At 44.7% G+C, this 12,406-nt stretch overlaps 1 protein-coding gene across 2 annotated transcripts in view; it reads left to right on the forward strand.

Moving 5' to 3' along the window:
• The window catches only part of edar (ectodysplasin A receptor), a 94,794-nt gene that overhangs the window by 40,685 nt on the left and 41,703 nt on the right, over nt 1-12,406 (forward strand). For both annotated transcript variants that reach the window (XM_072263180.1, XM_072263181.1), the window contains exon 2: nt 1,504-1,590. In XM_072263180.1, the coding sequence (XP_072119281.1) occupies nt 1,543-1,590 (48 nt within the window). In that variant the 5' untranslated portion in view covers nt 1,504-1,542. The remainder of the gene's footprint in view (nt 1-1,503; nt 1,591-12,406) is intronic.

Genomic DNA, 12,406 nt, shown 5'->3' on the forward strand with positions numbered 1-12,406 from the left:
TTTGCCACCAAAGTGGATAACTTCACATTTATCCATGTTAAATTGCATCTGCCATGAATTTGCCCACTCACCTAACCTATCCAAGTCACCCTGCATCCTCTTAGCATCCTCCTCACAGCTAACACTGCCGCCCAGCTTTGTGTCATCCGCAAACTTGGAGATGCTGCATTTAATTCCCTCATCCAAGTCATTAATATATATTGTAAACGACTGGGGACCCAGCACTGAGCCTTGCGGTACCCCACCAGTCACTGCCTGCCATTCTGAAAAGGTCCCGTTTATTCCCACTCTTTGCTTCCTGTCTGCCAACCAATTCTCTATCCACATCAATACCTTACCCCCAATACCGTGTGCTTTAAGTTTGCACACTAATTTCCTGTGTGGGACCTTGTCAAAAGCCTTTTGAAAATCCAAATATACCACATCCACTGGTTCTCCCCTATCCACTCTACTAGTTACATCCTCAAAAAATTCTATGAGATTCGTCAGACATGATTTTCCTTTCACAAATCCATGCCGATTTTGTCCGATGATTTCACAGAAGTTACAAAAAAATTGAGACACAGTCAATATGTTGGTAATACTGGTATGTTTAGTATGTCTGACTGCTTTTCATTGGGGAATTGTGGTAGAATTAATCAAATGAAATTGGTTCATTTAAGATAGACTTTTTGTTGCCAGGTCCTGTCATTATTTTCAGTGCACAACAACAACATGGAAAAAGTTTTCTATTCTTTGTAATGAGCATTTCCTACTATAAGGACAGTGCTGTTTATAATTTGCTGTTGTAAACACAATTTCTTGCAACCTGACCTCAAGCTCAGAATTGATGCCTGAACTTCCAATATATTTGTTTCACACTGGCCATGACATTGGTAAATACTGACAGAGGCATTCAGCATCTACATTTGAAACACCCATCAGGTATTAAATTTTGCAGATCAGGAGACTACACCTGTTTTAGGCCTCCAATGAAATATACAGTAGAAATGGGTTGCACTGAATAGAGTCAACAGAAGTGTAGCTGACCTCAGGAAAACCAGGTCAAAATAAATCTAAAAGGTAAACGGAAGAACCACTAAATAGTTAAATTTGTTTTTAAAATGCTTATTAGATTGTGTAGTGGGTAAGCAGTTATTCTGAAGAATATCCAGTAATATTTCAGAAATGTTATCCTTGGTCAACAGCATTTTTTTAACTTGTGTCATTTTCCATTCTTGTCCAGTTGACTCTAATTACAGAGTAAGTGGAAAACAAATGCTCATGTGATCATTTGAATCTTTGAATTTTGCAGTACAACTAAAGTTAGCAGATTAAAAAAACATTAGCTTGAGGAAGACTGCTTTTAGTGATGTATCTTTGCATATTTTTTGTAAAATTTAACATTTTAAAACAGCAATAGCAAACAAAATCCTTAATTATCGAGCCATTTTTCCTTCTCCATACATATGTCAGAGCAATTTGTTTAATTATAATTGTTTTTGTTATTTATATATTTTTCAGATACAAGGATATTGAAGTCTCCATTTTTCATATAATTTCATGAATAGAAAGATGTTGCAGCTGGGCAAGTTTTTTCTTCTTGTGTTGGTAAGTGTGATTGTTAAATTTTCTTAGTGAGAATGGTATTTAACTGGTTTGTAATTTTTGCTTTACAGTCCTGACCTTGAGGAACAGTAAGACCGAGCACTTTAGATCTCAGTTATTCAAAATCCACTTTTTTCATATGGCTGCTGAATACTTCATGTGTTCAGGGAATGAAATTCCTGATGACTGCATAATCCAGTGTCTTTGGATTGGGGTTACTTTATGTTGAACTGCAACTAAGAGAAATTTCTTCACCCGGGGGTCACGAACTTGTAGAAATTTCTACCACAGAAGACAGTGGAGCAAAGACATTAAGTATGTTCAAGAGGTGATAGATGTAGTTCTTCATGCTAAAGGGATCGAGGGACCTGCGGGGAAGGTAGGAATAAGAGTTTTGAAATGGCCACGATCATATTGGATAGTGGAGCAGATAAGAAAGAAGGGCTGAAAAATCTGTTCCTGCTTTGTTTTTCTGGCCTTGCACCCATTTAGGAACCCAGCTAAAATTCTGAAAAACAGGAGCTGTTTTTTTTTCCTTTCCTTGCCAATGCTGTTAAGATTCTACCAACCTCAGCTGACCACAAAAGCACAGCGAAAGAACCATCTCCAAGAAAAAATCAACAGTCAATAGAATTGATTAGGAAGCAAATAAACAGAAGTATTTTGTCGTGATCATGTTGTCTAAATAGTATTGCCAACATTGTAACTGTAAAGCGTACATTTGCTATCACTATTGAGAGGTGTAGAATTCATCAATTGCATGAAAGTACCAATATTTTTAAAGGAAAAAGATGCACGATTGTTTACTGTTATTTCTTGTACACAAATGTAAGGAGAATGAAGTAATTGTTACTCCGGATCTGATGCATCACCTTTTTTTAAAAAAAAGATAAAGAACACAATAATTATTAAAAGAAACACCCAATACATGTAAATACAGTAGCTTACATACCTTGATTGTATGTCCATAAAGAGATGCTAGATGTACATAAGATGACTGATGAGAAATAATAAAGTGGTGGTGGAGTTGGTGAGTGGAGGTGTTCATCAGTCTTACTGCTTGGGGAAAGTAACTGTTTTTGAGTCTGGGGGTCTGACATGAATGCTATGTAGCCTCCTTGATAGGAATGGGACAAAGATGCCATGGGCAGGGTGTACGGGATCCTTCATGATGTTACTGGTACCTTTTTTTATATATGTCCTGATGGCAGGTAGCCTGATGCCAGTGAAACATTAGACAATTTTGACTACCTGTTGTAGAGCCGCCTTGTCCACAGAACAGTTTTCATACCAAGCTGTAATACAGCTTGTTACGATGCTCTCTACTGCACATCTGGAGAAAGATGTGAGTATAGATGTGCAAAGTCCAGCAGGCTGCAGCCTCCTCCGAAAATAAACATTTTGGCAAGCTTTCTTGACTGTGTAGGATGTGCTCTGAGTCCATGAGAGGTAGTGTGTGTGTGAACTCCCAGTAGTTTAAAACTGCTTACAGCTTTCACTGCTGTGCTGCTGATATAAAGAGGGGTGTGAGAGAGACAAGTTCTGCAGAAGTTGATAACCACCCCTTTGTCTTGTTGACGTTAAGGAAGAGATTATTTACCTGTCCTCGATGAGCCCTCTCACCTCCTCTCTGTGGGCCATCTCACTGTTGTGTCATCAGCAAACACGACGATGTGATTACTCGGGTGTTTGACCATGCAGCCTCGTGTGAGCAGAGCGGACAGCAGTGGGCTCAGCACACAGCCTGGTAGATGGGGGGGGGGGTCACCCGTGTTGTGGATGATGGAGAGGGAAGCATGGTTGTACAACTTGACTATCTGAGGTCAGGAAGGTTAGGAAGTCCAACACCCAGTTGCACAGTGGTGTATTTAGACCGAGGAGAAGGCATTTGTTTACCAAATCTGTGGGACAATAGTGTTGAATGCTGAACTGAAGGCCAGAAACAGCACACTGACATAAGTGTCCTTGCTTTCTAGTGTGTCAGGGCCAGGTGCATAACAGATGCTATGGCATCAGTCGTAGAATAGTTCTGTTTGTGAGCATATTGAGGAGTGTCCAATATGGCAGGAATAGACCTTTTGATATGTGCCATTATTCAGCTATTCAAAGCTTCATGGTGATTGGTGTCAGTGCCACTGGCCATAGTCATTCTGTTCTGAAAGTGTAAAGTTCTTTGGCAGGGGTGCACTACTAGGCTACGTCCACACTACGCCGGATAATTTTGAAAACAAAGCTTTTTCTCTTCATTTTGACCCTCTGTCCACACTAAAACGGCGTTTTCATCCCCTGAAAACGGAGATTTTCAGAAACGGTCTCCAGAGTGAATAAATCTGAATACGCATTATATCTGTTGCAGTGTGAACGGGGTAACCGGAGCTTTTTAAAACCGCTGTCATGAGGTGCCGGAACAGATGGCGGCAGCGCGGCATTTCATTGTTTTCTTCTTCTTCTTCTCCTCATTATTATTATTATTACTTCATTGTCGCCAAACAATTGATACTAGAGTGTACAATCATCACAGCGATATTTGATTCTGCGCTTCGCAGAACCTAACAATTTCAGAACAGACGGCAATGAGACTGAAGCCAGAAGAGTTAGAAATGTACTCACTAAATACTTTGACCCATAGCTTACTGAATAAATAAATATACTCACTTTGCCCTGTTTTCTGTCCTTGCTTGTATGAAGGTAACGACAGAAAACACCCTCCGCCACCTCCAGTTTAAATTCCATGCGGAATATTTTGGAGGATCAAGAACCAAGAACCAAGGTTGTTTACCTATTTATGCAAGTACTTCTCTGACAATAGATGTGTAATAGCCTAATATAACATTGTATGGAAATACAAGACAACACTGATGCAGACATGTTTTATACATTTAACAAGGTGCTTTATTAATGCAACAGAGTTAGTCAGTTTTTCAGTGTTCGTCGTCAGCCGGGTCATACTGTCCGTGAACTCCCTGTCGGTTGCCTCCATACGCTCCAATATTTGTTTGTTTTTAGTTTTAAGTCCTCCTGCGCGAGAACTAACAGCAATTGCTTTTAACTTTTTCTACTCTGTAACTGGACAAATGCGCACCAAGTATATCGTTTCCTCTTCGCTTGTTTTCTGTGTGTCCTGCACATGCCCAGTAGGAGGAGATTCGCCCAAATATTCGTGTTAGTGTGGACAGAGATATTTTGAAAAACGCTTAGTGTGGATGCCTGTCATTTTTACTCAAAACCGGGATTTTCAAAATTATCCGGCATAGTGTGGACGTAGCCCTAGCTGGAGCGCACTGGATCACATCCGGCACCTCTTTAAGAAAAAAGCCGAAATAAACAAGCTAATTAATTAGGTGCTGCCTGGGGTGATTTGAATATCTCAGAAACTGCTGATCTCCTGGAATTTTTGCACACAACAGATGCTGAAGTTTACAAAGAATGGTGCCAAAAACAAAAAAACATCCAGCAAGTGGCTGTTCTGTGAGTGAAAATATCTTGTTAAATCCACTCGCTGGATGTGTGTTTGGTTTTGGCACCATTCTTTGTAAACTCCAGAGTCTGTTGTGCATAAAACAAAAATCCCAGGAGATCAGCAGTTTCTGAGATACTCAAATCACCCTGGGCGGCACCTAGTTAATTAGCTTGTTTATTTTGGCTTTTTTCTTAAAGAGCTGCTGGACATGCTCCCGTGCGCTCCGGCTAGCACTGCACCCCTGTTCTTCGGTACAGTGATGATGGTGGCTGACTTGATGACTGTGGGGACAGCAGACTGGATGAGTGACATGTTGAAGACATCAGTGAGCTGCAGTGCACTCTCCCTGAGTATGCCCAGAGTTTGGCCTGGCTGCCTTCTGGGGGTGGACTCTCTGCAGTCCTCCTCTTGTCCGCTGCTGTTACAGACAGTAGCTGTTGGGCAGGGGGAGGGGGTAGCTTTCACAGTCAGCATAAAAGTTGTTTAGAGCATCGGGGATGGAGGTGTCACGAGTACAGTTGATGCTGTTTTTTCGTGTGTAGTCAGTAGTGCCCTTGATGCCCAGCCACATACAGTGGGTGTTGTTATCAGGCAGGTGTTCTTGAATTTAAAAAAATACTTAGATTCAGATTCCACTTCAGATTTATTTATCACATGTATATTGAAATATACAGTGAACTGCACCAATTGTGTTTACAACCAACACACCTAAGGATGTATTAGGGGCAGCCTGTAAGTGGCACTACATGTCCCAGCACCAACCTGGCATGTCCACAACACTTTGTAGAACAATACAGAACATAATAAGATGGAACACAATAAACAACAAAACAATCACCCCCCCCATCCCCTCGCCCACCCTCCCTCCAACCCTCAGGCACTGACTATCCTCCAACTCCAAAACAGGGCCCTTGGCTTCCAGGCATTGGCTATCAGGCTAAAACTTTGACCTTACCATCAAACTTCAGGCTTTGATCTCCAGTACCAACCCCCGGACTAGCCGATGATGGGACCAAGTGGTTTGAGCTCTGAGTGTGCCGACAGACCAGATTTCATACCTCCTCCTTGCACAGGCATGCACCAATCTGGGACAGCCCAACAACCATAAAAAATCTCTTTGTCCCCACGTCCACATTGCTGGCCTTCAAGCACAAAGCAGAGGTCTGGACTCCAGATGTCTTTCATCCCATGCCCTTGTTGCTGGCCTTTCAAGCTCTGAGTGAAGGCCTCGATTTCTGATGCCCTCACGAGCCAAGTGGATGAGCGAAGACCTGACCTCTAACTCCCCACATCACTGCCCCTGCAGCCTAACCTGATACCCAAGTCCCCTCTCTGTCCCTAAAACCATGCTCATTGGTCACATGTACAAAGTACATTGAAACATCGAAACATACTATGCAGTGCATCGTTTGCATCAAATGAAATCAGAGAGGATTGTGCTGACGGAAGCCTGCAGGTGTCGCCATGTTTCTGGCACCCACATAGTATGCCTGCAGCTTTTTAACCCTTAAGCTAACCAAATGTCTTTAAAATGAGGAAGGAAGCAAGAGCACCTGGAGGAACCCCATGCAATCACGGGGCAGAATGTACAAATTCTTTACAGGCGGCAACGGGATTTGAACGCTGATCAATGATTGTTGGGGCAGTAAAGCAATGTAGTAATGCATGGGACATTTGAATGTTGCAGCTGACATGAATGTAGTGAGAATGATTGTACATAGAATACCTGTGAACAGCACCATAGAGGTTGCTCTAAAACAGCAAGGAAAGGAAAATGCATGTTTATATAAATTGGCAGCCAATTTACTTTTGCGGTGTAGTCATTGCTATTTTACGCAAAAAATTATGTTAATACATATTTACAAAGATATGACAAAATGCACAAAAGTAGATGAATGTTAACTTTAATGGAATTGTGGGAAAATACAGTACTGTGCAAATGTCTAGCGCACATATATAGAAAGGGTGACAAAGCTTTTGCACAATACTGTAGTACTGATAAAAGTGAGTGATGATAAACCTGATTCTGAAATGGGTCTCTATTGTGGACTGGGATTGGGAATGGGGCAGGGAGAGGGGAATCATAATTGAGAAAAGTGGAAGGGAGAAGGATGGGGCGGGAAGCACCAGAGAGGCATCCTGTAATGATCAATAAACCAAGTATTTGGAATCAAATGATCTTTCTGGGTGTCTCAGGGTTGAGTGTGTCTCTAAGACTTTTGCACAGTATTGTAATTGTTAGCTAGGCGTGAAGAGGAATATCCTTTAGGTTGCATCTTGGAATTGGATTATATTTGAACAATTCAGTGCTTCCTCATTAATGCACAACATTACTGGAAGTTTTGGGAAATGATTATCTTTCATGCTTAAGAGAAGTCTGCATAAACTACGACTATTAATTTTTTATAGATACGTAAGCTGGAGCATCACAATGCATTGCGATACCTTTTAATTCCTAATTTGCTTTAGAACAAAGGGAGAAAAGCTGATTCTATTGAACATCATGTCATTTTGTGGGAAATGTATGTTTCTCAGATATCTATTTATATGTTTTTAGTCTCCTTTTAGTGTTCCACACTAAAAGTGGGAATTTGTAGAGTGTATCTTTTCACAAACAATAACATCCATCTTGCATTTTGGCCATTAGTGTTATGTCTATTGTTCAGAAATAGAAAAGTGAATTTCTTTGGACTTTAAGCCTTGAAGAGCTCCAATTCACATACTTGAACACTAAATGCAAGCACTTATTTTGTGCAGATGGTCTGTAAGAAAGTCTCTAAGAGCTTCGATGATGCTTGTCTAATTATATAAATCGGAAAATGCATTTTCAGAAACCACCAAAGTTATCCACCTGTTCGCAATTTATTCTCATTTTTATAAGAGAGAGAGATTATCCTGAATGAATCTCTGGCTGCAACATGAAACAGGATTGCAATGAATCAGCCGCTGTTTTCCAGCACATTCAGTTTCCTTTACCATACAAGTTGTTTTGGAAAGAATGTGAATAGGGTATAAAATAGGTCAGTAATCCAGTTAGTTTTATTACTGATGCTGCAGAAAGTGACTAAAAAATTTACAAGCAACACACATCAAAGTTGCTGGTGAACGCAGCAGGCCAGGCAGCATCTGTAGGAAGAGGTGCAGTCGACGTTTCAGGCCGAGACCCTTCGTCAGGACTAACTGAAGGAAGAGTGAGTAGGGGATTTGAAAGTGGGAGGGGGAGATCCAAAATGATAGGAGAAGACAGGAGGGGGAGGGATAGAGCCAAGAGCTGGACAGGTGATTGGCAAAAGGGGATACGAGAGGATCATGGGACAGGAGGTCTGGGAAGAAAGACAAGGGCGGGGGCGGACCCAGAGGATGGGCAAGAGGTATATTCAGAGGGACAGAGGGAGAAAAAGGAGAGTGAGAGAAAGAATGTGTGCATAAAAATAAGTAACAGATGGGGTACGAGGGGGAGGTGGGGCCTTAGCGGAAGTTAGAGAAGTCGATGTTCATGCCATCAGGTTGGAGGCTACCCAGACAGAATATAAGGTGTTGTTCCTCCAACCTGAGTGTGGCTTCATCTTTACAGTAGAGGAGGCCGTGGATAGACATGTCAGAATGGGAATGGGATGTGGAATTAAAATGTGTGGCCACTGGGAGATCCTGCTTTCTCTGGCGGACAGAGCGTAGATGTTCAGCAAAGCGGTCTCCCAGTCTGCGTCGGGTCTCGCCAATATATAAAGAGCCACATCGGGAGCACCGGACGCAGTATATCACCCCAGTCGACTCACAGGTGAAGTGTTGCCTCACCTGGAAGGACTGTTTGGGGCCCTGAATGGTGGTAAGGGAGGAAGTGTAAGGGCATGTGTAGCACTTGTTCCGCTTACATGGATAAGTGCCAGGAGGGAGATCAGTGGGGAGGGATTGGGGGGGGACGAATGGACAAGGGAGTTGCATAGGGAGCGATCCCTGCGGAATGCAGAGAGAGGTGGGGAGAGAAAGATGTGCTTAGTGGTGGGATCCCGTTGGAGGTGGCAGAAGTTACGGAGAATAATATGTTGGACCCGGAGGCTGGTGGGGTGGTAGGTGAGGACCAGGGGAACCCTATTCCTAGTGGGGTGGCGGGAGGATGGAGTGAGAGCAGATGTACGTGAAACGACCATGGACACCTTCACAGCGATTGCGCAACCACCAACTGCGACTCCAGCCTTGAACTCCAGTCCGGGTCTTTATGTGCTGCTGTTGTGACTCCCGTCTCCCCTTCCCCCACCAATACTCTGCAATCCCGTCTCCTTCAGATCCCATCGTCAGCTCCTGGGCCCTCGGAGGCTCCATCTTCCTCTCACCCCAACCCTCCCCTCTCCATTGACACCCCCCCAGCCTCCCCCCTCCCCCCTCTGATCCCAGCTCTCATCCGTGCCGAGTCTTTACCATCCCCTCCGACCTTCAACTGTCTGAGGCAGAACGCTCTGTCCTCAGTAAGGGCCTCACCTTTGTCCCCCTTCGCCCACACCTCAACGAGTTCCGTGTTCGCCATGATGCGGAACTCTTCTTCCGCCGTCTCCGTCTCCGAGCCTACTTCTTCGGCAAGGACTCTTCCACCCCCACCGATGACCCCTTCTCCCATCTTCAACCCTCCTCTTCTTCATGGACACCCCGCTCTAGTCTTCTGCCTACTCTGGATCTCTTTATCGCTAATTGCCGACGGGACATCAACCGTCTCGACTTCACCGCACCTTGTCCCCATTCCAACCTCACTCCTTCGGAACGCTCTGCTCTCCACTCCCTCCGCACTAATCCTAACCTTATTATTAAACCCGCCGATAAGGGGGGTGCTGTTGTAGTCTGGTGTACTGACCTCTACCTTGCCGAGGCACAGCGACAACTCGCGATACCTCCTCTTATTTACCCCTCGATCGTGACCCCACTAAGGAGCACCAGGCCATTGTCTCCCACACCATCACCGACTTTATCCGCTCAGGGGATCTCCCATCCACTGCTACCAACCTTATAGTTCCCACACCCCGCACTTCCCGTTTCTACCTCCTACCCAAGATCCACAAACCTGCCTGTCCTGGCCGACCTATTATCTCAGCTTGCTCTTGCCCCACCGAACTCGTTTCTGCATACCTCGACACGGTTTTATCACCCCTTGTTCAATCCCTTCCGACCTATGTTCGTGACACTTCTCACGCTCTTGAACCTTTCGATGATTTTAAGTTCCCTGGCCCCCACCGCTTTATTTTCACCATGGATGTCCAGTCCTTATATACTTCCATCGCCCATCAGGAAGGCCTCAAAGCTCGACCCTTCTTTTTGGATTCCAGACCTAATCAGTTCCCCTCTACCACCACTCTGCTCCGTCTAGTGGAATTAGTCCTTACTCTTAATAATTTCTCCTTTGGCTCCTCCCACTTCCTCCAAACTGAAGGTGTAGCTATGGGCACCCATATGGGTCCTAGCTATGCCTGCCTTTTTGTTGGGTTTGTGGGACAATCTATGTTCCGTGCCTGTTCTGGTATCTGTCCCCCGCTTTTCCTTCGCTACATCGACGACTGCATTGGCGCTGCTTCCTGCACGCATGCAGAACTCGTTGACTTCATTAACTTTGCCTCCAACTTTCACCCTGCCCTCAAGTTTACCTGGTCCATTTCCAACACCTCCCTCCCCTTTCTAGATCTTTCTGTCTCTGTCTCTGGAGACAGCTTATCCACTGATGTCTACTTTAAGCCTACTGACTCTCACAGCTATCTGGACTATTCCTCTTCTCACCCTGTCTCTTGCAAAAACGCCATCCCCTTCTCGCAATTCCTCCGTCTCCGCCGCATCTGCTCTCAGGATGAGGCTTTTCATTCTAGGACGAGGGAGATGTTTTCCTTTTTTAAAGAAAGGGGCTTCCCTTCCTCCACTATCAACTCTGCTCTTAAACGCATCTCCCCCATTTCACGTACATCTGCTCTCACTCCATCCTCCCGCCACCCCACTAGGAATAGGGTTCCCCTGGTCCTCACCTACCACCCCACCAGCCTCCGGGTCCAACATATTATTCTCCGTAACTTCCGCCACCTCCAACGGGATCCCACCACTAAGCACATCTTTCCCTCCCCCCCCCCCCCCCCCGCATTCTGCAGGGATCGCTCCCTACGCAACTCCCTTGTCCATTCGTCCCCCCCATCCCTCCCCACTGATCTCTCTCCTGGCACTTATCCATGTAAGCGGAACAAGTGCTACACATGCCCTTACACTTCCTCCCTTACCACCATTCAGGGCCCCAAACAGTCCTTCCTGGTGAGGCAACACTTCACCTGTGAGTCGACTGGGGTGATATACTGCGTCCGGTGCTCCCGATGTGGCCTTTTATATATTGGCGAGACCCGACGCAGACTGGGAGACCGCTTTGCTGAACATCTACACTCTGTCCGCCAGAGAAAGCAGGATCTCCCAGTGGCCACACATTTTAATTCCACATCCCATTCCCATTCTGACATGTCTATCCACGGCCTCCTCTACTGTAAAGATAAAAGCACACTCAGGTTGGAGGAACAACACCTTATATTCCGTCTGGGTAGCCTCCAACCTGATGGCATGAACATCGACTTCTCTAACTTCTGATAAGGCCCCACCTCCCCCTCGTACCTCATCTGTTACTTATTTTTATGCACACATTCTTTCTCTCACTCTCCTTTTTCTCCCTCTGTCCCTCTGAATATACCTCTTGCCCATCCTCTGGGTCCCCCCCCCGTCTTTCTTCCCAGACCTCCTGTCCCATGATCCTCTCGTATCCCCTTTTGCCTATCACCTGTCCAGCTCTTGGCTCTATCCCTCCCCCTCCTGTCTTCTCCAATCATTTTGGATCTCCCCCTCCCCCTCCCCCTCCAACTTTCAAATCCCTTACTCACTCTTCCTTCAGTTAGTCCTGACGTAGGGTCTCGGCCTGAAACGTCGACTGCACCTCTTCCTACAGATGCTGCCTGGCCTGCTGCGTTCATCAGCAACTTTGATGTGTGTTGCTTGAATTTCCAGCATCTGCAGAATTCCTGTTGTTTGCAAAAAAATTTACAATATTTATTTGCATTTTGGCTCAAGTTTGACTACTTGAATTCAGCCTCTCAAAGCATCATCAGCAAACTGTTACAACTTCACACTTGTACAGCAGCTTTGCAGCTGTCATTCGGGCAATATCCTGAATGGAGCAAAACTTGTGGCACAGATGGGCCAGAATTCTACCTAAAAACTTGGTGATGGCAAAGTTAAATACCTAGAAAATAAGTCTGGAAAAGCAGAGAGTCTTTCCCATTTCTGCTCTTCCCGTTTTTGTCACTGTTATCTGTGCTTATTGGAATTTGCAGATCATATTAAGTTATAGCAAATGAT

This window comes from Mobula birostris, chromosome 7 (genome assembly GCF_030028105.1).
Source record: "Mobula birostris isolate sMobBir1 chromosome 7, sMobBir1.hap1, whole genome shotgun sequence".
NCBI lineage: Eukaryota > Metazoa > Chordata > Chondrichthyes > Myliobatiformes > Myliobatidae > Mobula > Mobula birostris.